Source organism: Rhinoderma darwinii, chromosome 1 (assembly GCF_050947455.1).
Source record: "Rhinoderma darwinii isolate aRhiDar2 chromosome 1, aRhiDar2.hap1, whole genome shotgun sequence".
Lineage (NCBI taxonomy): Eukaryota > Metazoa > Chordata > Amphibia > Anura > Rhinodermatidae > Rhinoderma > Rhinoderma darwinii.
The window spans coordinates 139736162-139764060 of NC_134687.1; the positions used below are offsets into that span (position 1 = coordinate 139736162).

The window sequence follows — 27899 nt, forward strand, 5'->3', positions numbered from 1 at the left end:
ATTGATGAAGGCCTGTTATCTCCACAATAGCTTCAGAGATATGGTATTACAGGAGCAATGACACCTGTGTCTTCTCCTTGTGTAAGTTATCCTGACTTCATGTCACACAGATTCTGCAATCTGGAAATAGTAAAGCCAAGATTGATGCTCCTGACCTCTTCGCTGCCTCAGGGATTACTGCATAGATCAGGCCTTTCCAGCCGCTGGATAATAATAATTCATCATGTCATGATAAAGCCGGCTGCTCTGCCTATATCCACATGCCACACACCAAGACAGAGGCTTCAATCACTCCGCTCTTCTGTCTGACATGCCCTCATTGTCGTATTAATGCAGTGGATTGTGTGCTGTGTAATACTAGAACTGTTCTACAGCAGGGAGAACACAAATCCAATTGTAAAGAATTGTGTGGACAGCAATTAATAATGCAAATTTACCTTTAGCTTTCTGTCGTTTTAATTGTCAATGGACTAAAAGTGGTCGTAGATACGCTCGTGCGGCCCTCAGCTATGGCTTATCTCCTGCAGGATCAAAGGATAGGCATATTAAAAATCCAACATGCCCGAACCTTCTTTCCCACAAAATCTGTCGTCGGGGGTGAGTTGGGATAATCTCATACACATTAGCGGGTTTGAACGACTTTCTTCTAATGTGTATAGGTGTATGGGCCTATAGGCTCTATTCGCACTTGCATTAGTTCTTTTCTGTCGGGTTTATTTGACTGTTCAACAGTTAGAATGAGTTGCATGCCTAACTTGAAGCACTGGACCCCAAAGCAAAATGTATAACAGGGCCCCCAACCTAGCATGTGGCATTTATAATACTCCCTTATTAGGTAGCAGAGGGGACTTTAGGCCTCCCCAGGCACCAGGGCCCAAGAGCATCTGCTACCTGTGCACAAACTATAGCTACACCCCTGTGCTCAGTGGCGTAGCTATAGGGGTCGCAACGGTCGGAGTTGCGACTGGGCCCCTAAGCCTGGGAGTCCCACAGGGACCCCGTTGCCACACAGTGCTAACCACGCTTCTAACTGTATTTGCGTCCTTAGGATGCAAATACAGTTCAGTTCAATGCTGGAGCCTTGCTACAGCATTCACTGTGCCATGAGCGGCTAGGCGCAGGCAAACGCGATGTAGTGATGTCATCTCGCCTGTCCGCACCAAGTCACTCACAGCACAGACCGGAGGAGAAGGATTCTCCACCCGTTGTTGGAACGGGCATAGGTAAGTAATTATACTGTATGGGGCAGCTATGGGGGGGGGGCATTATTCTGTATGGGGGGCATTATACCGTATGTGTCAGCTATGGAGAGCAATATACTGTATGGGGGGCACTATATTGTATGGGACAGCAATGGGGCATTATACTGTATAGGTGGCATTATACTGTATGGGACAGCTATGGGAGGCTTTATACTGTATAGGAGGCATTATGCTGTATGGGAAAGCAATGGGGGGCATTATACTGTATAGGGGGCATTATACTATATGGGACAGCTATGGGAGGCTTTATACTGTATAGGAGATATTATGCTGTATGGGACAGCAATGGGGGGCATTATACTGTATGGGGGGCGTTATAATGTATGGGACAGCTATGGGGGGGCTTTATATTGTATGGGGCATTATACTGTATGTGGCAGCTATGGGGGGCATTTACAGTATGGGACAGCTATGGGGTGCTTTATACTGTATTGGGGACATTATACTGTATGTGGCAGCTATGGAGGGCATTATACAGTATGGGGGACATTATACTGTATGAGGCAGCTATGGGGGGCATTATACTGTATGTGGCAGCTATGGGGGGCATTTAGAGTATTTACAGTATGGGGCAGCTATGGGGGCATCATACTGTATGGGACAGCTATCGGGGGCTTTATACTGTATTGCGGACATTATACTGTATGTGGCAGCTATGGGGGGGCATTATACTGTATGAGGCAGCTATGGGGGGGCATTATACTGTATGTGGCAGCTATGGGTGGGCATTATACTGTATGTGGCAGCTATGGGGGGCATTATACTGTATGTGGCAGCTATGGGGGGGCATTATGCTGTATGAGGCAGCTATGGGGGGGCATTATACTGTATGTGGCAGCTATGGGGTCATTTCACTGTATGGGGGCATTATAATGTATGGGGGCATTATATTGTATGGGGTGCATTATACTGTATGGGGCAGCAGTGCGTGGCAATATACTGTGGGGCAGCTATGGGGGGCATTATATTGTGGGGGCAGCTACGGAGGCATTATACTGTGAGGGGGCAGCTATGGGGGCATTAAACTGTGTGGGGGCAGCTATGGGGGCTTTATACTGTGTGGGTGCAGCTTTGGGGAGCATTATACTGTGGAGGCATTCATGGGGTCTGTCTGGCAAGGCGACTGGGCATAGGCGGGCGCAGGGTTCTGGTGGTGTTGGGGAGGGGTAGGGGCGCTCAAGCTGAATTCTTGCACCAGGGCCCATGAGCCTTTAGCTACGCCCCTGCCTATGCTGTGCTACTCTATCTATCCAGTAACAAAATAGAACCCTGACAGACCCAAGTCTATGAGCGAAAAAACAGATCATAATGAGTTCTTCATATCTACCATGGAAAGTGCAAAAATGTAGGAAATGACGCTGGTGTTAACAGACGTCATAGTTAATATGTTAATAAAAAAAAAGTCTAGAAACGATTGTCAATATTTTCTTAACACATTGGGGGAATTTATCAATTTCTCTACGCCAGATTTCTGGTGAAGAAAATTTGCAAATGCATCAAAAGTTGCGAAAAATAGCGACTTTTGATGAATTTACGCCGCCCACTGCAATTTTCCAAGAATTGGATGGGGTTAGCAAAAGGAATAAAATGGAAAAGCTGGTATATATTATAGTTCAAATCTACGCCAGCTCCTCTTATTAAATTAGTCGCATCTTACGCATTTTTTAGATTAAGGGTATGTTCACACGGGCTATTTTCAGCCGTTTTTCTGGCCGTAAACGTCCCGAAAAACAACTGAAAAATCTGAAGCAGAACGCCTACAAAAGTCTGCCCATTGATTTCAATTGGACATACAGCATTCTGTTCCGACGGGGCGTTATTTTACGCCTCATTTTCAAATAACGGAGAGTAAAAAGACGCCCCGTAAAAAGAAGTGCATGTCACTTCTTGAGCCGTTTTTGGAGCCATTTTTCATTGACTCCAAAAACAGCTGTAAAAAACGCTAGTTGCTTTACAAACGGCTGAAAAGCAGGAGCTGTATTCCCTTGAAAACCGTTCCGTATTTTCAGCCATTTTTTTTTAAGCATACCCTAAGACTAGATTAAGACTGGCGTATAAAACACCAGTCTTAAATAAATTCCCTCCCACTGCCTATAGCTGTGATTAATGCATTTTTTCCCGTTTTTAAGAAAAATATCTCCTGCTGTGAGATGGGAGCCCCACCGTAAGGTGAATAGATAGATCAGACAACCTATAAATTGCCAAAAAAAAAAAAATCGTGACGTCATAGAAGTATTAGATAGTAGAAGTATTAGGGTCAGTTCACACAGAGTTTCTCGACATGCGCCAAAAAACGGCCGAAAATGTCTCCTATTGATTTCAATAGGAGGCGGAGGCGTTTTTTTCCTGCTAGTGGAAAAAACTGCTCGCGTGAAAAAGAAGCAACAACCCCTATCTTCGGGCGTTTTAGCCCACGGCGCTCAATGGCTGTGGGCAAAAAACGCCCCAAAAACGTCACACGGCCGGGAAACCCTGTCGTGTGAATAAGGTCTTAGTGTTGTGTTGTGTTTAATATCCATTCAGTCTGCAAAACATATCTGTCTTAAACACTAGTCCTTTAGCTTTAGTTCTTTTTATACATATTGGCCCAGATTTGTTGTTCATGTCTGCGTTGTTATTTCCGTTTTTCTGTTCCGTCATTTACTTTCATGGTTTCCATAATTTTCATGGACAAAATAGCGTTACATTTTGCGTTTTTTTGTCTAACTGAACATCCAAGGCAGATGTGGACGCAGTCAAAGACCGGTGTATCTTACGCCAGACTAAGTAAAGGAGATAGTTGGAGTGATTTACACCAAATGTATTAAAAGGTGCACGCCACTTGACAAATTTGGCGCAATTTGAACTAATTGGCAGTCGGAAAATCAAATCTCCACCTGCTATGAGCCCATGTGGGCACACTATGAGTAGGCGTAGATTTGAGGTAAAGTTTGTGCCATGTTCACCTATTTTTCTTAATAAATGTGGCCTAAACTATTTGTCCTTCGAGACCACGCACTTCGGGACATGATTCCTGTTATTGAGACTCGCACATATGACTTTTCACTTACTATATTGACCTAGGTTAAACATGTTTGACTACACGTCGTAACCCCAGTGCGGCATGCAATTTTCATATTCTATTGATTTCTGCCTTTATTTTCTCCACATATAACATCTTATTCAAGATTCCGTGTTTTCTTGCAGATAGTATTATTGATAGAACATTGATTGGTATCTAAACAATGACATTTCAATAGTCCTGAATGTGCAGAAGAACAATTCTTAATTTACTAAAGCACTGACCTGAAATTAGATGCGCTATTGATTAGTCTAAGGCTATCCTTACTTACATTTGTGAAGACTTCCAAATAACATACAGATATACAATAAATCTACTCCATACAATGGGGAAACGGTGTCGTCATTAAGTCACTAAAAGGAACTATGGATTCATCCCCTAATGTAGGTACGCTCAAGATGATAGAATAAATTATTGGTTTAATTACTGTAATGAATGCAAGGTCTAATTACTAAAATGAGAATCACTAAATGTGCAAAAGTATTAAGGTCTCACTAGTGACTCAGTGCATGTGTGCATTAAAGGGGATAAAACAAAAAAGGATCAGAGGCCTTAGCTGTCACGTGCTGTATTTCTGGCATCACTGCTCATCATTGGAAGACCGAGAATACAGCACGTGAACGCTGAGGCCTCTGAATGGCTGCAATAGTCACATGCTGGGTGTTTGTAAACAAAGACCGGGAGCGGCGTCCGTGCTGGATCACCGGGGAAAAGAAGAGATGAGTAATGTTTTTTTTCTTTTATCACATGTGCATCTGTTTATTAAAAAAAAATTCACAAGTCATATGCCACTTTAGGATATGTTACATGTGACATAAATATACTGCAATGTCTGTTCTTATATAACATAGAGAAATGAGGCACTTCCCCAAAAAATATAACACATTGTTGGGAACGATGAGGTAACTCCTGTACAATCATTGTCCGTGTTGATGTGACATGTCTCATAATTAGTCATCAAATACAATTTCTCCATTGTAATTTGTACTATTCTTGTTATATTAGGTACATGCACATAGATATCAAATTATCAGACTTCATTTCATGATCTATCTTCCTCCTTGCAGGTTCTCCACAGGATATTGCAGTTGCAAGAAACCAAGCAGCCATTCAGAATATGCGAGCATCCCGAATGATGGCACAGAATACCGGTATGATCTCAATGGGTCCATCACAAAATCCAGGCACAATGCCTACAGGACCACTGCAGCCAGAAATGGGTATGGCTCCATATAGCAACACGTCATCAGGTCAGCCCGGCATGTACAGCATGAACACAGGAATAAACCAAATGATGCAGCACCCAAACCAAAACAGCATAAACATGGCCCACAGTGCTGTGCAAGGCCCGCGGCAACCTAATTCAGGACAAACAATGGGAATGGTTGGAGGATTTGGTCAGAATATGCTTGTAAATTCTGTAATGCCTCAACAACATCAGCAAATGAAAGGGCCTGTTGGTCAACCTATGACCAGAGCTCAGGCCCCAAGACTGCAAAGCATGATGACAACTATACCCCAGGGTGCACAAAACTGGCCCCAACGTGGATTACAAGGAATGAGAACTAGTGGTGAAATTGCAGCTTATAACAATGGATCGGGTTATCCAATGCAATCCGGGCAGTCAAGAATGAGCAAACAGCATTTTCAGCAAGGACTAAGTCAAAGTATTATGGACAGTACAGGGACAGTAAGAGCCCTAAACCCGGTAATGAGCAGACAAATGATGCAGTCATTGCCCGGACAGCAAGGCGCCAATCAACCCAGACAAATGATGCCTAGTATGAACCCTGGTCTTCCGAGTATGGCCAGTTTTAATCAAGCTCAAACACAGCAATTACCCGGTGGAAACTTTCCTCCGAGCAACCAGAGTCAGGGTTATGACAGGAATCCTGGTCCGGACATGTCATACAGTTATACAGATGCCGGCGCTGGTCACTTTTCAGGTCTAGCAGATGGTACAGACTTAGTAGACTCCATTATGGGCAGAGGACCTGGTGATGAGTGGATGCAAGAACTTGACGAATTGTTTGGAAATCAGTCTTAACAGTAAAATAAAAGAAATATGATGGGCTAAATGGAAAATGACAGTAGACCTGTCCATGTCTGTTCTGTACAGATGAGCTCAACTGCAGGCAGTTACAGAAATGTCAGGTAGTAAAGCATCCCTGCTGAGGTGACGGCGTGTTTTAAAATGAGGGTTGAATGGAGAAGGTTGTTCTATGGTCTGAAGCCTCCGAAGGTAGATGTTGAATAGAGGTGAAAGAGTTAGGTCTGCTCTAGGGTGAAAGTTCATTATCAGTGACATGGCTTCATGAGACCGACAAAGGCAAAAAGGGTTAAAGGTTTGCACAATAATACAAGAAATCGAAATAGATCTATATCAAGGGACTAGAGATGCTTCAATATGGAGTGAAATAACTTATTTAATGTTGCTGATACTATTGGCTAACGGGCTTAGCCATCAACCATAATGTTTAAAAAATGAATGGGGAGGAAGCTGTTACAAGTGTCACAGCGGTACTTCTGGAAACAAGACAATAAAGAATGAAATATGGCCTGCCCTTAAAGTGATAGAAGTGAGAGGAATAGTTATAAAGAAAGCCTAACTAAATTATAGAGATAATAAACGCATAGATTGCACAAGATATTAAACAAATTGTCACCGCTCTATCAAATGGATGCTACATGAATGGTATTTGAAAAACGAATGCTCGAACCGCTAGATGATATTTTGGATACAAATAAGGAACGCCATAGCTTTTTAGGTCGCAGATAAGTATTAATGTGCACACAGACAGATACACAAGACTGATCAGCACAGCAGTTACCTGTATTTCCTGCAACTATAAATTCTCTCTTTATAAATGTATTCCTTTCATTAGTGCTTGTCACATTTTTGGAGCTTCTACTACAGTACAAATAAAATAAAAAAACAAAAAAAAAACAAAACGGGTCATTTCAGTAGAATGTAGATGTCCACTCTTGTGAATCACTGTATACAAACATAAACATATGTCTTTGTGGTAACAGAGCGTATGTGTCCACTGCTGCTACAAGAGGTTAGACAGTTCTGTGCCAAAACAACAATCATGGGCTATTCAATGACTTTGGTTTAATATTCTAACCAGGAGAAGTACTGGATTTTTGTTTTCTTCTACCCCATAATGTTTGTGAAATAGACTTGATGGCCTTAGTAGGCTTTTCAAGCAGTTCTGCTATTTTAATGGGACAGAAGCCTAAGCCCTTAAGCATTGGGTCACTTCATACCTGGGTGCTTGAAATGCCCATTAGACACGGCCCTAATACAGGTGACATGATGGCATATTTGCACTGCTATATATTGGTAAATGTTGAAATCTTAATAACATATATAATAACATGTATAGCCCAAGAATAAAATTTATTATCATACTATCAAGATTCCATCATGGTTTTGAATAGTGAATCTTATGAACATGGAAAAGTTTGACAGTAGTCTTGCAGCAGGTACATGGCAGAACAGCCCTGCCACGACATGAATGCCAAGTTGTCATTCGCTTTCTACTAAAGGAACTGCGCCAGCTACACTTTTGTATCACCACAAGTCAATTTATTTCTATTAGCTCATCTTTTGCATCTCCTGGCACGAAAGGGGGTATTCCACACCCCTGAATACTGCGGCCACACCCTCTGCACATCAGGTTGGGGGGTACATGGTGTCCTCCTATAGTCTGTGCAGGCAGATGTACCTGTATACTGTAGAGTGAAGTATATAACAGCAGATGTAGCACCAGTGCAGGCTGAACAAAAATGTGTTTCAGTCAACTTGTTATAACTTTAGAATCTATTTGAACATACAGTATTTCCCCAGGATTGCCCCTAATTCCTAGTAAACACGAGGTTCACATGGAGACCTCAATTTTGTGTATGTTTCAAGCAATTCTTACCATCTCTTGCTATTCTTTTGGTCTTATTCCAAACTATATCTTGCATTCGTGGTCAATAAAAACACAGTAGCTTCCCTAGATTCAGTGAGAAACATCTTATGAAGTTTATTTATAGAGATAAAAATTCTGCTAGTGTGCCACAGCCCAAATATCTGAAATCCTTACAGTCAATGTAGTTTATGGATGTAAACTTAAAGAGGACCTGTCATGGCAGCGCAACGTTCATTTGTCCCGCTGTGACTAGGAACTCTTGTCCCCACAGCCCTGGTCCAGTAATTTAGACCCCTTCACCCTTAACTGCGCTGTAGTAGAATGATCAACCTCTAACATCAGTCTTGTAGGTTGTCTGCTGTGACAAGTCCTCCTTAAAGTGGGTATATTACCTACACAAAGTGGAAGCTGCCGTTTTGTGGGTTAAACTAATTTTGAGGATTTTTATATTTTTAGTATTTTCTACTATTACAATTTTTAGGATATAACAATGTATCAATCTTAACTAAAGTACGTGTCTGACACAATGAATGAACAAAACAGACGTCAGTATAAAAGATGGCTCGCCAAAACTTGCAAATGATTTTCACATGATGGGGTTATGTGACCATGAATATTGAATGTTTACAAATTGGCGGTTTCTGCTGGGCTTATGCAAAAGGTGAGCTTAAAGGGGTTCTCCTAAAATAACAAACAAAGTTTATTAAAGTGAACACATTTGTGCTCACACTTTATAGTGTATTATATTCTGTGATTCGTTTCCTGTGAGCAGGGGCGTGCGACTACATGGAGCATGCCCACATATGAGGATGCTAACCTATGCACAATGTCTTGTCTGGAGACACTCATAAAATAAGCAGAGGTATGGCTATGCATAAACACACTCCTCGTCCATGGACCTTTGCTATGTAAGCAAACACAAGAGAGCGATGGCACCAGAGATATGCCCTTGGGGACTGAATCGCTACCTATAATACAGTGCAATCCCCTACTATGTACTGATGTTCAGCTAGATATAAGTGGCAGATAGACATGTGGGTGTGGATATAAGTAGATTAAGTCTGTTGTCATTGTAAAGCTTCCTCCAAATACTCTCCACATCGGGACCAAGTAATATATAGACAGATTATGTTTCTTTTTTTAATCTATGGTGCTGATGTAAATGTTTGGAAAAAATATGGTTATTTGTAAATATCTTTTTACAATAATGCGGATATCACTGGGTCTAATGTCTGTACAAATATATAAATAAAATAAAAATATATATAATTATATATATATATATAAATACTGTTTGTTTAAAATAGAGTATTTTTATTTCTTTCTCTATGTCATCATCAATGCAGTGGTATTGCACTTCAAATAACATCACATTTTAATTTTGTACTGTTTATCTTGCATCATCCTTTACCATTTAGATAATAATTTTCTTTTGAATTTTTTTTTTACATTTTCTGATTTTTTTTTATTGGGTTGTTTCTTGAAATTGTAGATTCTTGGGCTGTAGAAAAGGTGATATTGGCATACCACTTTTGATGAAAAATAAAATGTTATATGAACAGAAAAACTGTGTGGACTCTGAATAAGCAATTGTTACATAGTTAGTACGGTTGAAAAAAAGACACATGTCCATCAAGTTCAACCAATGGATGGGAAAAGGGAAGGGAAAAATTCCTACACATAGGAGCTAATATTTTACACATAGGAGCTAATATTTTTTTTGGGACCAGTTCTCATAGAGTAGATATTTCAGGAAGTTTTTGGTCAAAAAGTGCCATTTTATCCCAGTATTATCCCAGTGGTTAAATTGGTAGCTGACCCTGTGGTTCCAACGTTTCACCTTTGTGTCCAGGGGCTGGCTGGGCCAGAGGGGCATGTGCCGCCGGGCCGGTCCGCCAGTTAATATTTAGGGCCACCTCGCGTTTTACAAAAGTTTTGTAGAGTTGCTGATGAGCTATGAATCTAAGAAAAAAAAACAACAATTATCTCCTGTATTTAGTAGACCTGCAGCACTCTAGGCACGTCTGAAGGAAGATTCGCCCCTAGTTCTGCCCGCCAGAGAGTAGCAGGAGGAGGAGACCAGAGTGCAGGAAATGTGGCAGCAGAGAGAGAGCGGCTTGGCTCGTACCTGACAGGATGGCTTGGACTGCTGATGTCTGAAGCACCTGCCCAGCCTCCTGATCTGCATCTGATTCACTACCCACATGCTATACAGGTCAGCAGCACACTGCTCCTTCACTGTGTCTGCACTGCTAACTTGTACAGCTGCTGCAAAAATGTCTCCTAAACGCAGTACAGCCCAGTACTTCAGCTCCTAATCTCCCTCTGCATGCTCCACCCACAAACACTGAGGCCCCACCCCCTGCTGAACAAGTGAGAGGAAACCAAAGTTGCTGAACAAGAGGACCAGACTTCAGGTAGGAGATAAGTGTCAATGTATCTAATGGGGTGACTGGAGTGTACAAATTACTATGTGTGTGTGTGTGTGTGTGTGTGTGTGTGTGTGTGTGTGTGTGTGTGTGTGTGTAATGGCTATTTGTATGCATACCTCCCAACTTTTAAGTATCACAGAGAAAGACAACCGACGCAGCGCATCGTGGCAATTTTTTTCTTTTAAGCCACGCCTCTAATCTCACCCAGTCCCCGCCCATACACACCCGGTTCAGCCCACACAGTATCATGCTCCTATATTGCCTCCCACACAGAATAATACCAAATAGCTGCCCCCACACAGTATAATGCCCCCATATCTGACACCATACATTATAGTGCCCCTATAGCTGACACCATACAGTATAATGCCCCCATAGCTGCCACCATACAGTATACTGCCCCATAGATGCACCCATACTGTATAAAGCCAACACAGATGCCCCATACAGTATAATGCTCATAATAATGCCCCTATGTAGTATAATGCCCAAACAAATTCCCCCATATAGCATAATGCCCCATAGCTGCCCCCATGCAGCATAATTCCCCCATGATGCCCCATACAGTATAATGCCCACATAGATGTCCCATACAGTATAATGTCCCATAGCTGTCCCATACAGCTTAATGCCCCCAAAGCTGCCCCCATACAGAATAATGTCCCCAAGCTGCCATTATACAGTATAATGCCCCCTTAGCTGCCCCTAGTGCCAGTGCCCTTGTAGATAGTGACACAGTGCCCATGTAGATAGTGCCCATGTAGATAACACCACAGTGCCCCCTGTAGATAGTGCCCCTATATAGTGCCACAGTGTCTGTGTAGATAGTGCCACCCCTCCTGTAGATAGCGCCATTGGGACTCCCTCTAGGAGCGGAATCCCCAGCCAGAGCATAGCCCAGGGATTCTGCTCCTAGAGGGAAGCCCTGATGTCACTGTCCATATATGGACAGTGACGTCAGTGGCTACTCCTTGAGTGGAGTCCCCGTTGCCGCCTCTGGCCGGGATTCTGCTCCAGGAGGAGCCCCTGATGTCAATGTCCATATATGGACAATGACCTCAGGAGCTTCCTCTAGGAGTGGAATCCCCGGCTAGATCATCAGCAACAGGGATTCCTGCTCAAGGAGTAGCCACTGATGTCACTGTCCATATATGGACCGTGACATCAAGGGCTTCCCCGAGCACAGCGCTTAAAGTAGCGCTGTACCCAGGGAGTCCTCGGCGAGTGGAGGAGCTCCCTCTGCACATCTGCTCTGAACTAATTCTGAAGCAGGGAGCTGATGGTTCCCTGCTTCAGAATTGGGTCCAACTGTATCTGCGTCCTGAGAACGCAGATACAGTTGACAGCAGGACATACCCTCGGCCGCCCGAGATAGCGGGACACCGCCCTGAATCCGGGACTGTCCCGCTGAATCCGGGACTGTCCCGCTGAATCCGGGACGGTTGGGAGGTATGTGTATGTATGTGTGTGTATATGTAGTGTGTGTGCAGTGTGTGTGTATATGTAGTATATGTATATTTAGTGTGTGCGTTGGGTATATATAGTATGTCTGTATGTATGTGTGTGTGTGTGTGTGTGTGTGTGTGCGCGCAGTGTGTGCGTAATGGCTATATCTATGCATATGTGCAATATGTATGTATGTGTGTGTATATGTAGTGTGTGCGCAGTGTGTGTATATGTAGTGTGTATGTGTGTGTGTATATGTAGTGTGTCTGGATGTGTGTGTAATGGCTATATGTATGCATATGTGCAGTATGTATGTATATGTAGTAAGTGTGCAGTGTGTGTATATGTAGTGTATGTGCAGTATGTATATAGTATGTGTGCAGTGTGTGTATATGTAGTGTGTGCACAGTGTGTGTATATGTAGTATCTGCAGTGTGTTTATATGTAGTATGTGTGCAGTCTGTATATGTAGTATCTGTGCAGTGTGTATATGTAATGTGTGCAGTGTGTATGTGTGCAGTGTGTGTACATGTAGTATGTGTGCAGTGTGTGTACATGTAGTATGTGTGCAGTGTGTATATGTAGTATGTATGTAGTATGTATGCAGTGTATGTATATGTGCAGTGTGTATGTGTATTATGTGTGCAGTGTATGTATATGTGCAGTATGTGTGCAGTGTATGTATATGTGCAGTGTGTGTATATGTAGTATGTGTGCAGTGTGTATATGTAGTATGTGTGCAGTATGTGTACATGTAGTATGTGTACACAGTGCATTCAGAATGTCTTCAGACCCTTCCACTTTTTTCACATTTTGTTACACATGTAGTCGTCTTTACTTTGACTTTTAACGCATTAAATAAACAGTGGAAAGATCCCTTATTTTGACTTTTTCAATAACTTTTCAATGACTTTTCAATGGCTTTTGTTGTGTGATATCACGCTGCAGCAAGTTATCAGAGTCAAGTTAAAGATGGCTATATCCGTATGTTGAGGCCTTGTGCTAAAAATAAAAAAAATCACGTTTTTCCCGATTATTCTGGACCCAAGACCCCATAATGACAAAGTGAAAAATAATTTTTAGAAATTTTTGCAAATTTATTAAAAATGAACAATTCTAATTTCGCATTGACATAAATATTCACACCCTTTGCTATGACACTTGAAGTTTAGCTCTGGGGGTTTCCCATTCTCACTCTCAGGGCTCATTCAGACGAGCATGTTCTTCGTTCGCGTGCTGTGCGTTGAAATAACTCACAGCACACGGACCCATTCATTTCGATTCAGACATGGGTGAGTTTTCACGCAGCAAGTGTCCATTTCGTGAAACTCACTGCATGTCCTATATTGGTGCGGTTTTGTGCACCTATTTACCCATTGACGTCTATGGGCGTGTGAAAACCACGGACAGCATGCGAATGACATCTGTGTGCTGTCCATGTTTCACGCATTAGTTACAAAGAAATGCAGAGAAATAAATAAAAAAAAGAAGTGCTTGCACGGATGTGAAAAACATCATCAGTGTTGGCTGCGTGGCTGCATGATTTTCACGTATATGCCATGCTTATGACACGCAGTTTCGAAGTTTAGAAGAAGAAATTAAGGAAGTGCTTTTATTTTTTCCTTCATTTCTTTATCTACTGTTGCGCGAATCACGCAATGGGTGACTTCAATGGGTCCGTGATGCGCGAAAAACGCCCAAGTGTAGGACATGTAGTGAGTTTTACGCAGCGGACACACGCTGCATGAAAATCACGGAATGTCTGAACGGCCCCATTGACTAACATAGGTCCGTGCGACGCGCGTGATTTTCACAAGCGTATCACGGACGTTAAACACGTTCGTGTGAATAAGGCCTTAGACTGTGAAAAACAAGATTCTGTGGTCTGATAAATCCAAGAACTTTTTGGCCTCAATTCTAAGGCTGGGTTCACACACCCTATTTACGGACGTAATTCGGGCGTTTTAACCTCGAATTACGTCCGAAAATATGGCTCCAATGCGCCGGCAAACATCTGCCCATTCATTTGAATGGGCTTTACGATGTTCTGTGCCAACGGTCATTTTTTTTACGTAAAAAAGACGCCCGCGTCAAAGAAGTGCCTGTCACTTCTTGGGACGTAATTCTAGCTGTTTTCCATTGACTCCATAGAAAAACAGCTCCAATTACGCCCGTAATGGACGCTGCGAAAAACGCCTGCACTTGCCTTTACGTCTGAAATTCCGGAGCTGTTTTCTCCTGAAAACAGCTCCGTAATTTCAGGCGTATTGGACGTGTACGTGTGAACCCAGCCTAAGTGTCATGTCTGGAAGAAACCTGGCACTGCTCATCACCTGCCCAATACCATCCATACAGTGAAGCATGGTGGTGGCAGCATCATGCTGTGGGGGTGGTTTTCAGCGGCTGGGATGGGGTGACTGGTCAGGGTTGAAGGAAAAATGAATGAAGCAAAGTACAGAGATATTCTTGATGAAAACCTGATCCAGAGTGCTCTGGACCTCAGACTGGGCTGAAGGTTCACCTTCCGATAAGACAATGACCCTAAGCACACAGACAAGACAACGCAGGTGTGGCTTAGAGACAATTCTGTGAAAGTCCTTGAGTGGCCCTGCCAGAGCCCTGACTTAAAGAGGCTCTGTCACCAGATTTTGCAACCCCTATCTGCTATTGCAGCAGATCGGCGCTGCAATGTAGATTACAGTAACGTTTTTATTTTTTAAAAACGAGCATTTTTGGCCAAGTTATGACCATTTTTGTATTTATGCAAATGAGGCTTGCAAAAGTCCAACTGGGCGTGTTTAAAGTAAAAGTCCAACTGGGCGTGTATTATGTGCGTACATCGGGGCGTTTTTACTACTTTTACTAGCTGGGCGTTGTGTATAGAAGTATCATCCACTTCTCTTCAGAACGCCCAGCTTCTGGCAGTGCAGACACAGCCGTGTTCTCGAGAGATCACGCTGTGACGTCACTCACTGCCCCAGGTCCTGCATCGTGTCGGCCACATCGGCACCAGAGGCTACAGTTGATTCTGCAGCAGCATCAGCGTTTGCAGGTAAGTAGCTACATCGACTTACCTGCAAATGCCGATGCTGCTGCAGAATCAACTGTAGCCTCTGGTGCCGATGTGTCCTCGCTCGTCTGACACGATGCAGGACCTGGGGAAGTGACGTCACAGCGTGATCTCTCGAGAACACGCCGTGTCTGCACTGCCAGAAGCTGGGCGTTCTGAAGAGAAGTGGATGATACTTCTATACACAACGCCCAGCTAGTAAAAGTAGTAAAAACGCCCCGATGTACGCACATAATACACGCCCAGTTGGACTTTTACTTTAAACACGCCCAGTTGGACTTTTGCAAGCCTCATTTGCATAAATACAAAAATGGTCATAACTTGGCCAAAAATGCTCGTTTTTTAAAAATAAAAACGTTACTGTAATCTACATTGCAGCGCCTATCTGCTGCAATAGCAGATAGGGGTTGCAAAATCTGGTGACAGAGCCTCTTTAAACCGAATCAAACATCTCTGGAGAGACCTGAACATAGCTGTCCACCGATGGTCCCCATCCAACCTGACCGAGCTTGAGAGAACCTGCAAAGAAGAATGGCAAAAAATCTCCAACTCCAGGTGTGCAGACCTTGTGGCATCATACCCAAGAAGACTGGAGGCTGTTATCCCTGCCAAAGGTGCTCCAACGGAGTACTGAGTAAAGAGTCTGAATACTTATGTCAATGCAATATTTTAGTTTTTCCTTCTGGCCTTGTTCACAAAAAAAACGACGTGTAAAGTGCTTTTTTAACTACAGGCGTTTCTGTTTAGTTTTTTAACGCATTTGTGCATGTTATTGGCGCGTTTTTTGGTGCGTAATTAGGACTCCCATTGACTATGGTAATTAGGCACATTTTACGCGCCAAAGAATTGACCTGACGCTTCTTTTTTTACATGATGCGTTTTTTAAACACGCGCACGTTAAAAACGCATGCATGTCAATGGGAAGCTTAAATCATGTGTTTTTTTGATGCGTCAAATACACGCCGTGTGAGCAGGGCCTTGAGCAAAGATTACTAACATTCTGTTTTCACTTTGTCATTATGTCATTAAAAAAATTTGTCAACAAGGCGTCAACATGACAAAATGTAAAAAAAATGTAAAGGGTCTGAAGACTTTCAAAATGCATTGTACGTAGTATGTGTGTAATGTGTGTAAATGTAGTATGTGTGCAGTGTAAGGCATCATTTACACGAGCGTAATATACGCACGTGCGACGCGCGTGCTTTTCACGCGTGTCGTACGCACCTATATTAGGCTATGGGGCAGTGCAGACATTGCGTGAATTTTGCGCAGCGCGAGTGCGTTGCGTAAAACTCACGACATGTCCTTTCTTTGTGCGTATTTCGCGCATCACGCACCCATTGAAGTCAATGGGTGCGTGAAAACCACGCATGCCGCACGGAAGCACTTCCGTGCGAACTGCGTGGTTCGCGCAACAGCTGTCAAACTCTGAATGTAAACAGAAAAGCACCACGTGCTTTTCTGTTTACAAACATCCAAACGGAGTGTCATAATGATGGCGGCTGCGCGAAAAACACGCAGCCGCGCATCATACACTGATGACACACGCAGCTGTTAAGTGCCTTTTGCGCACGCAAAACGCAGCGTTTTTTGCGTGCGCAAAACGCACACGCTCGTGTAAATCAGGCCTAACTGTCCAATTTATATATTCATATCTGAAGTAAAGTGAAATATATGTTCAGATGAGTTCTGATGTATCCAAGGTTTGCCACAGGTCCACCTTCAGAAATCTCTGGCAGAGAAATTTGCGTACTGCCATTCTACAATGTAATATTACATGCCGGTATTAAAAGAAATGGTTGTCCTTGTACTGCACAGGTCGGATCCCCCCAGAGCCGCTGAAACGTAGCAGCTCTCTCCTCTGGTTCATAGTGGGGGTCCCAAGCAGGAGACCCCTCTCCCCTATGATGTCCGTATTCCCCTATATAGCTATGTTCACACGTAGTGTAATTTCTGCAGATTTATTTGTGCACTGTAAGGCTATGTTCACATGGCGGATCTTGCTTGGTGAGTCACGACGCAAATTCCGCCACAGAATTAATCCTGCAGACGGCAGAAAGATTCCTACTCCGATTCACTTCAATGGGAGGAATGGAAAGAATTGTATTCGGCACACTTAGGGGGGATTCACACGAGCGTGATTTGCGCGCGTGCAGTCCGCGTTTTTTCTGCGCGCCACGCACAGCACTATAGAAGTCAATGAGGCAGTTCAAACTGTGAGTGTTTCTTGCGCAGCGTTTGTTCGCTGCGTACTATACGCGACAGGTTCAATAACTCTGCGTATTTCGCGCATCACGCACCCATTGAAGTCAATGGGTGCGTGAAAATCACGCATGTCATACGGTGGCAGCAGCTGCGAACGCGCCTTTTTCACGCACTACACGTTGTCTCTATGCTAAGGAGTTTGAACTAACTAGTTGAAACCAGCAGAAAAGCAGGAAGTAGCTTAGACAGCAGGTTTTGAAAAAGAGGCCAAACCGTTTGCAAAAGCACCACAAACACCTTGCAGGCATGCCTCGGCAGATTGATGTGGCGAAGCTCATCAGGTTAGTTCATGACCTGCCTAGGTAGAGTCGTGTGTTAACCTTAAACCATACTATCCCCCACCCCCATTTAGTAACGACACATGACACCGAGGTTGGATGTGAAATGGCCACAGCAGCCGTTTATTAATTTCACAGTTTTATAAAAACAATTTAAATCCGAAACATTCGGATAACTAGTTAGGAATCCACCAGAGAATTCCTCCTAATAATTCACATGACCCAACATGGGTCAGAATCATAAATAACAATTAAACGTTAACATTAACCCGAGCAGAGGAAGTCCTTGAAGCCCCTTCAGATGTTCCTTTCAAGAACACACCGAATTAGCCATCTGCAAACCACTAATTACCTCCAGCCGTAAACCAGCTCGGAAGCACCGTTCACCTCTGCAGATGGCTCCAACCACTAGAAGTCCACTTCAAGGGGATAACACCCGATGAAGCCCTCAAGTGATATACCGACCACTAGAAGTCCACTTCAAAGGGATAACACCCGATGAAGCCTTCAAGTGACATACCTTCTACCAGAAGACCACTTCAAAGGGATAACACCCGATGAAGTCTTCAACCATGTACCTTTTTTGGGGGACGCATACCCCCGATGCGACCCCCCCACCATTTTGTACTGACTGGCCTCAAGGACTCCCCCCGCCACCGCGAAACAGGCCTTGACCACCTTAAGCCTGTGAGTTCCTCCACACCACCACCGCCCTTTCTATGCCTTCTGCTATAGCCAAGCTCCAAATATCAATGCCAACCTCGGTCAGATGAACCCCGTCACTCCTCCAGAAATTCCCCAATCCTGACTCCAAATCCCTATGCCTCACGCAAATGCCCCCGTTCTTCGCCACAAAACGGGACACCGCCCGGTTAACTTTTATCCGAGCCTTATTGACTCTCTCCACCGATCTAGCTAACCGCCAATGCTTCCTTGGGACTATGTCCGACCACACTACCACCAACTTGGGATAAGATACCCACAAACACAACAAATCATGTTTGATATCCCGCACCAACTCACGAAAAGGGGCGGACTCCTAAGTCATTCCCACCCACGTGCAACACTAAAACCTCCGGAACCCTATCAAGCCGCACATATGTCTGGAATTCCGCCAACACCCTGTTCCACGACATACCTCTAAACCCCAGCCAATGCACAACCGCATCCTGTCGCGGAATGCGCAACTGGCGACCATCCGGGCGGACGTCCGCCCTCAAAGCCCCCCAGTGCACGTACGAATGACCCATCAACCACACCAGACAAGGAGGCGAATCTGAAACGGAAAACACAGTTAGGCACCACCATATAACATTTGCAAGCATAAACAACAAAATTACAACATATGGGGGCGGACATAGGACTTAAACCTTTTAGACTCCCAACGACCAATACGCCTCACCCCCTCATCATCCAACCCCCAGCGCCCTGCTTCCGTTGCTGCGCCAATCCGGAAGGAATGAGATGAATATGAGCCTGCCGCAACCCCAACCGCCGTCAAACATTTTTTAAAAACAGCTCCAAACTGAAACCTGGACAAGAACGACCCGTCCACATGACGTAACAAAGGCAAATCTGGAGACCCCCTGTTTTTTGTAAAACCCCGCATGCACTCTACTGGGCACATGACCGACCCCGGGAGAGCGAACAAAACTATCAGTTTTCCCTTCCCTAATTGGTCAGTTTTTGATCTACGCAACCATACCTCCAACCGATCTGCAAAAAGGCTCACCTCCCCAGATCTCAGCCCCCCTGCCTGTTTAGTACTTGGCGACACCAACTCACCTATTCTAAATGCTCCGAAGAACGCCAACGAGAAAGCCAACCGAAACAAATCCATTTCATCTGAAGAACGACATACCGATGCCAATGAACCGCCCAACAAGCCCAGCAAAGCAAACGACACCGGCCTTCTACTATCCGCCTCCACCCTACCTCTGCGCAACCCCTTCAAAGCCTGCGATACCAGAAATTCCTTCGATACATCCCGCAAGCCCCGCAACTTAAGCCCAAACGCCACCGCGGATATAAACCGGTTCACCTTCGCTACTGAAAACCCCCCCTCCCAGGCATCCCCTAACCAATACAAAAGTGCCACCAACCTGTCTCTATCCGTATTGACATCACCCAACTCTCTTACCCACTCCTCCCACTGCCTCCAACAAGCAGCATAAGCCCTCCACGTCGTGCGCGCCAAAGACCTTTGTAACAGCTGCTCTACGGGACCGATACCAGATCCCATAGATGATCCGGACAAGCCAAACCGAGACGTTCCGCTCCCGGGGCCAATTGCCGAAACCGGTCCCACTGCGAGCGAGAAAGAGCATCAGCAACACAATTCCGTACACCCGGGACATGCACCGCCACCACCCACGCGTTCAACGACAAACACACCAACACTAAATGTCGCAACAATTGAACTACCGGAGGAGAGGACGCCGTGATGTTATTAATGGCAAGCACCACCCCCATGTTGTCGCAGTAAAAACGGACCTTCTTATCCCTGAGCCTGTCCCCCCAAATGGTAGCCGCCACCACGATGGGAAACAGCTCGAGCAGGGCCAGATTCCGCGTCAATCCACTGGACACCCAGCTAGCCGGCCATTGACCTGCGCACCACGGACCTCCCCCGTAAGCTCCAAAGCCACCCGCCCCAGCCGCATCCGTGAAAATATTCAGATCACTCGTATCCTGCGCTGGGGCCATCCATAGCGAGCGACCATTGTACTGGCCCAAGAAGTCATCCCAAACCTGAAGATCAGCTCGGTGCTCCTCCTTGAGCCTCACAAAATGATGCGGCGCCCGCACTCCCGCCGTTGCCGCCGCCAACCTTCTACCAAACACCCTCCCCATCGGCATAATCCGGCAGGCGAAATTCAACTTCCCCAGCAGCGACTGAAGCTCCCTCAGCGACATTTTCTTCCTTCTACAAGCCCGTCGCACCTCCAGCCTCAAAGCACCCAACTTATCCGCCGGGAGCCGACACTCCATTGCCACCGAGTCAATTTCGATTCCCAAGAAACAAATCGTCGCTACCGGGCCCTCCGTTTTTTCCGGCGCCAAAGGGATCCCAAAATCCCTCGCCACCTTCTGCAGGGCATGAAGCAAGTTACCGCAAACCGGCGAACCCCCCGGGCCAACGCACAAAAAATCATCTAAGTAATGGATCAACGAATCGACCCCGGATACTCCCCTCGTTACCCACTCCACGAAGCTACTAAACGCCTCGAAGTATGCACAAGAAAGAGAACACCCCATCGGAAGGCACCGATCCACGTAAAAGGCCCCATTCCAAAAACAACCCAACAGCCGTTGGCTTTCTGGATGGACCGGCAACAACCTGAACGCCGCCTCGATGTCGGTTTTTGCTAGCAGCGCCCCCGGACCCGCAGCCCGCACTAACCCCACCGCCTTATCGAATGAGGTATAAACTACGGAACACAACTCGTGATCAATCCCGTCATTTACCGACGAACCTTTGGGATACGATAAATGTTGAATCAAACGAAACTTTCCGGGCTCGCGTTTAGGGACAATACCCAAAGGGGACACAACTAAATCTTTCACCGGCGACTCCACAAATGGCCCCGACATGCGCCCCAACGAAACTTCTTTTAACAACTTTTCCGACACGACTTCCGCATGCAAGTAAGCCGATTTTAAATTTCTCCGCGTAACCGGAACCTCATAAGGAGGCGGAGGAATAACAAAACCAACACTAAACCCTTCATAAAGCAACTTAGCTGCCGCCCTATCCGGATACTCATTTAGATAAGGGGCCATCCTTTCCACCCTCACCGGCGACACCCCCTTGACCAGCCCCGTGCTGGTTCCCGGACCTCTTTTTCCGCAGACATTTTGCCGCCCCGTGTGATGCACCATTACACTCGGAGCACACGTGCTTGAACTTGCACGTGGCCCCAAACTTGCACTGGCCTTCATTGAATTGCCAGCAAAACCCCGCCTTTCCCCCGCCGCTTGGTCCACTCTGACTAGACTGGCCTCCCTGGCCACCGCTCCCGGGAAAGGGCTGCCTAACCGGAGCCGTAACCCGTAACCAGAGAGCAATATCCTTCTGGTCCCACCGAATCGCCGGCCGAACCGCCTTCCGCTGACGGAATTGCTCATCATATCGCAGCCACGCCTGGCCCCCATACGCCCTATGAGCCTCCCCAATAGCATCAAAATAACAAAATAACGCCGAACAATTTTCCGGCGCCTTTTCCCCTATCACACTAGCCAATATGGCGAACGCCTGCGACCAATTAACGAACGTCTGCGGGATAAGCCTATACCGCCGCCGTTCCTCCTCGTCCTTTTTACTCTCATCCCGCTTGCTCTTATCCAAATTGAATTTAGCCAGCGGCAAGAGAGAAAAAATTTCAACATATTCATCTTTCCAGATCCGATCACGCACCTCCTGCTTTAAATGCGCCCCCAACGGACCCTCAAAACAAACATACACCTCCCCCCGAGCACGATCGTCCATGCGCACTCGATCGCCGTCCTTCTGTGCCTCAGTCTGCACCGACACCGCGACCGCCTCTCTAACCGCCACCACAGGACGCGCCTGCAACGATCCCACGTCCCTGGGGCCTTCCCAAACTACCGCAGGGGACACTTCCGTTACTACCGGCGCCGCGGCCCTATCCAGGCGCCCCACCAGCTCCCGTAAGCAACCCACTAAATCTGCCAAACCCGCTCCGTCGCGTCCGCCCACGCCACTACCGGCCCCCGATGCTATGCTAGCAGCCCCCCCGCCGACACCCGACATAAAAATCGCTGGATAAGACAATAATGGAGTTATACACTCACCGGGCTGCACAGGCGCTGTGTTCCCGTCAGCCGGACCATCCTGACCTCGACGATAGACGTCCAGTTCACCTTCCTCCAGTTCTTCTCTCGCCGACGACTGTCCCTCCCAACGACATCTTCGGAAAGGGGATGAGGACGCGCTGACCGATGGGCCGGCAACCTGCCGCCCGACCGCCGGGACCCAGACTTCCGACCGGACCTGTTGCCTCGCCGTCGCTGCAGATCTAGTCGTCCGTCTAGACGATCCTGACGAAGCCTGCCCCCTGGCCGGAACATCACCATGCGGGGCGGCCGTACCTTGCTCTCGACATCTTCCATCTGATGGGGGAGGGGTGACAGGGAGCCCAGCCTGCGACTCCCTGCTTACCGCCGGACCCCGTCGCGGCCTGGGATTCCTGCCAGGACGCAGGGCCTGGGAAGGGGCGGTCCTCCCAGCTGCCTGGCCTGCAGCGTCCGGGATCGGGCTCCCTCTGCGACGCCGTGTCCGCGGGACTACCTCCGGACTAAGGCGCTCTGGAGGTCGGGACCGCCGAGAGGGACGGGTCGACACAGCCTGCATCGCCGTCACCCCTGCCACCGCTCTCTGCCTGCCCAGCGCAGGAGCGGTTGTTGCCGACTCCCCCCCCGCCGCCATAGCCATGCTCGTAGGGGGGCCGGGGGAGGGGAGCCTGTCCCTTACAACAGACCCCGAACGCCGTGCCCGACGTGGCGAAACGGCGTCCGGGATCCGCGTTAATGCAGCCACGGTCTCCTCCAGCCATCCGGGACCGTGGTGCACAGCAGCGGCGCGCAGCCGCTCTAAAATCAGGGCCTCTGCCATTACTAAAAAACCGGGCAACGGGGAGCTTTGCTTAATGTGTGTTACTCCTCCCGCTGCTTCCGGCTCAATGCCGAGAAACAGCGGGAAGCGCAGTAACGGCCCCCCCCGCCCCCCTTAACTCCTCCCCGTCCCTCCTTCAGCTCCTTCAACTTTCCCTCACCTCATAACATTAACCCTTTCCCTACCAGGACGGTCATGTCGGCTTCCCTTAAGCCTGCAGCTGCGTCCATGCGGAGTCGTACCGCACAGTGAAGGAGGCAGCATGGGAGCAGATAGCAGAGGCGCTATTCGAGCAGGAGTGGGCCGACAGCCGCACCCGTGACCACCAACGAATTGGTGAGTGGATATCTGTGTGTCGACATTGATGTGTATAATGACATCCATATTGGCTATTGCGTCCCTGCTGAATAAATGCCTGTCATTGCCAACGTTTCCGTTCAGTGGCATCTTTATATAGTATCATCAACTTAGGTTTGTTCTTGTGTAGACGTGTGGTACAGTAGTTTATATGCACTGTCTGTGTGCGCAGTCACATCTGGTGTGTTTATTGAATGATGTGTTCTTTATTCATCATACAGTGGACGATGTAAAGAGACGGTGGCGCAGCTCAAGGGACCAGTTCCGTCGAGAATATGGATCCGGCGGCCGTAGCGGAGAAGGTGGAACACGAAAACGGCGCTACATTTATTACGACCAGCTGGTGTTCCTGCGGGAAATAATGGACATGCGACCGTAAGTACTCGTTGTTGTCCCTTTCTGCCCACGTCACCTTCCAAAAATGTCAGATACGCCAAAGCAGCTTTGTGTTTGCACATTAAATTTGGTTCCTCAACTGACATGTCCCCTATATTCTAGAACTAGCGACACTCTGGATGCGTCAGAAGAGGAGGCACGGCCCGAGTGTAGCCAGACGTCCGAATCCGCCGCTCCCCTGGTCGTCCTAACCCCGGAGGCCACCAGAGAGGATCCTGGTCCAGTCGCCTCAGCGCCTGAAGCAGGACAACCGGAGCAAGTGGCACCTAGCCATGCAGCACCCCGCCGCAGACGCCCTGTAAACCCACCCGCAGGTGCACAGGTGGACGCCCGTGTTCTGGAGTACCTGCGGCGTGCTGCTGATGAGGACAATCATGATTTTTTTTGTCGGAGCATGGCACCTTTGATGCGGCGGGTACCAGTGGATAGGTTGGTGCGGCTGCAATCCAATATGCTGTCGCTAATCGACAGTGCGACACCCCCGCTAAGTCCAGGCCGGTGCTTTACATCAATAGAGCACTGGCGTAGTGTCTATATGCCCTCAGCGCGGGCCCATTTGCCAGGGCCCTCCCAACCTCTTCCCGTCTTCTCGCAGATGGCGCAATACCCTCCGGCCCCAAGATACCTCTCCCCTGCCCCAATGCCTGGCCCAGTCCGTCACTTTCCTCCATACTCCCTACCTGGCCCAAGTTTACAGGCTCACATGCAGCCTCAGGGCTACCCACCGCAGTATCACCCCCACTATGCTGTGCAGGAACATCCTCCTCAGGGCCGGGGACAGCATAGTGGTGCGGAACTGTCTGGTTACAGCTCGCCGCCCCATGCCTATCAGAATCTGTAGGGGCAAGTGTGTTCTAAGGCCACATGTTACAAACCCATGACATGCTAGGAATCCGTACATGTTTCTTTTGTATATGCATCATGTTGGTGCCATTATTTTTTCAGGTATGTTTTCCCGCGTGTGTATTTTGCTGGTATGGCGTGTATGTGCCACAAACATAAACGCAAAAGTTTTATATATTTCACTTCCGTGTGGACAATCCTTTTGTTACCTTGCGCACCATTTCTACAGCCTCTACCGCTATGAAGTGCCATGTTGTAAGAGGTTGGGACGGTATGACATTTCTCCACCACATCGTTGAGGTATTCGTTGGTCGGAAGGGGTTTGGAATACCAGGAACTGAGGTGTAATTAGTATAGTTAGTGTTTGGCCATACCTAACTTTACTCACCCAGAAAGGCGCGCAGACATATAGGGCAGGAAATACATTGTCTCCACAAGAGGGTGTTATGTCCATGAATTCTTGGCGTCTAAAAAGGGTATTCCAAGCGCCTACCGAGCTTTAAGCTCGCAACCCACGTCAAGTGGCCTCAAGTTTTGCGAGTCCCTAACCCTCCCCCGCCCCCCCAAAACAAAAAAGGACTAGAGGGATAAACAGACGTTCGATAAAATAATAGTAACTTCCCCACACCTCAAATGGCAGCCTTCTGGCAGGTTACATCTCAAGGCTGGCTGTCAAAATACTCCGTAAATTGGTGGCGCACTCGCTGGCCACATGTCGGTGGCCGCCCAGGCCGAGCAGCCTGGCCCAGGCTGGTGGTGGGTGCAGATGTTACCATATATTCCCCATCATGAGCGGCATCATGGATGCGGGTAAAGTTGTGCAGCACAACACAGGCTTTGATCACACATGTCACATTTGACGGCGACATTTGCATTGCTGTCATCAGGACCCTCCACTTGCTGGTCATGATGCCAAAGGCGCATTCCACGACTTTCCGTGCTCTGCATAGGCGCTGATTGAAAATGCGCCTACGGTTATCCATGCCCCTCCGCGCACATGGACGCATGACGTGTCTGCTGAGGGCAAAACCTTCATCTGCAACCATAACATAAGGAACGGGTGGACCGCTGGTGCCAGGGAGGATGCTAGGCTCGGGGACATCAAGTTGGTTAGACATTAGACGATGGCCCATTCTGGACGAGCGAAAAATGCGGGCATCCGCAGAGCTTACATAGGACCCGATGTTCACGATGGTAAAGCAGAAATTACAGTCCGACAAGGCAAGCAAGACTATGGAAAAAAACTGCTTGTAGTTGAAGTATCGAGACCCAGAGTGGGGCGGTTTCTGCACACAGATGTGCTTCCCATCGAGTGCACCAATACAGTGGGGAAATTGGGTGTCGGTTTCAAACTGCTGCGCTATGCGAAGCCAGTGTTGGGCCGTAGGTTGAGGGATCACGCTGCTCTTCAATCTCAGCCACAGGACCACACAGGTTGCTGGGACAATGCCGGAAATAGTGGACACTCCAAGAAGGAATTCAAAATGAAGGGAATGGTAGCTATTGCCGGTCGCCAAAAATCTACAGGAAATCATACAAGCAAACCACAAAGCAAACATGTTAGGTAGGACATTAAGCACCTAAAAGAATGTGTAACCTGGATAACAAAACAGCACATACCATAAGGTGACAAGGAGACGCTCCTCTGGGGAAATACAGCGTCACATGTTGGTGTCCTGATAGGTTATTCCAGGCCGAACCAGCTCCAGCAGCATATCAAAGGCAGGCACAGACAGGCGGCAAAAGGCGCGAAATTTCTCGGGGTGACGACGGAGGTCAGCAAAGAGGGTATGAAAATGCCCTTTAGAGGTGCGTTGGGCCACTATTGGGTGAACCCACATCCTACCTGATCTCCGCCGGTGTGGCCGTAGAATGCTACCGCGTTGGCCAAACCTCCGGGATAGCATCCATGCTAATAGGACACGGGCCAGAGAGCTAGGTGGCATCAATGCAGTGTGGCAGACAAACTTCCCGAAAATACTGGTTGCAACACTGGGTTGCACCCAAAGCACACAAATGAATTAACACAGGTGCACACATCAAGCAGGGGTGTTGCATTTTTGGCCTTTTTGGAGGCTGCCGTCAACAGAACAGCTGCGTGCGTTTTTTACACGTGCGGGAAAAACGCATGTCTTACGCGCGTATTACACGCATACATGGTTAAAATACGCATTGCACACGCTGCTGACACGCGCGCAAGACGCCGCGTTGTTTGCGCGCGCAAAAACGCAACGTTCGTGTGTATCTGCCCTTATAGAAGGTAAAGTGAATTTTTTTTTATTTTTTTTTTATCGTGATGCCAGTGGCTATATGTGCAAAGTTTCGGTCGTTAGACCTTCATCGGGCACTAGAGAAAGACATATACATACAATTTAGTATAATGTAAACATACCATGAACAGATACAGGATGTATAGTATTGAACATTTTGAGATATAATACAAAAAGTTCGTACAAAACAGAGATATGTACAACATAGGAAGATAAAAAAAGAAGGAACGGTATCTAGCATCATGTAGCAGTGTGGGGCATCAACTGGTTCTGTTTTACGTATCTAAGTTGTACATTAAGGAAGCAAGGCAGTATATAGAGTATAGTAAGACATAATATCGTATCAATCCGTCATAGTGTGTTGGTGAAATATATAGGGTGACCAGTGGGGCATAAGGCTGGATAGTCTAAGGTATGTTCAATAATAACAACAACAGCAGCACGATCCATAGAAACGATCCATAGAAACCACAATATAGCAGCATAATAACATAATATCACATACCTGAGCTGTACTGGGGACTGTTTTCACAAAGCTGGCGCTTTGTAAATAATGGCGGTTTGACGCTTTCATTGGCGCTAGTTAGCCCTGTCCGTGGTGACTGTATTTATATCCAAGGGGAGAGAGAGAGGGAGAGCGTTGAGTTGGCACTCCGGTGTGTGT

At 46.8% G+C, this 27899-nt stretch overlaps 1 protein-coding gene across 3 annotated transcripts in view; it reads left to right on the plus strand.

Moving 5' to 3' along the window:
- The window catches only part of MAML3 (mastermind like transcriptional coactivator 3), a 375673-nt gene extending 365894 nt beyond the window's left edge, over positions 1-9779 (plus strand). For 2 of the 3 annotated variants that reach the window (XM_075860425.1, XM_075860426.1), the window contains exon 5: positions 5391-9779. In XM_075860425.1, the coding sequence (XP_075716540.1) occupies positions 5391-6370 (980 nt within the window). In that variant the 3' untranslated portion in view covers positions 6371-9779. The remainder of the gene's footprint in view (positions 1-5390) is intronic. The other variant, XM_075860427.1, reaches the window with a different exon arrangement.
- The last annotated feature ends 18120 nt before the right edge of the window (positions 9780-27899 follow it).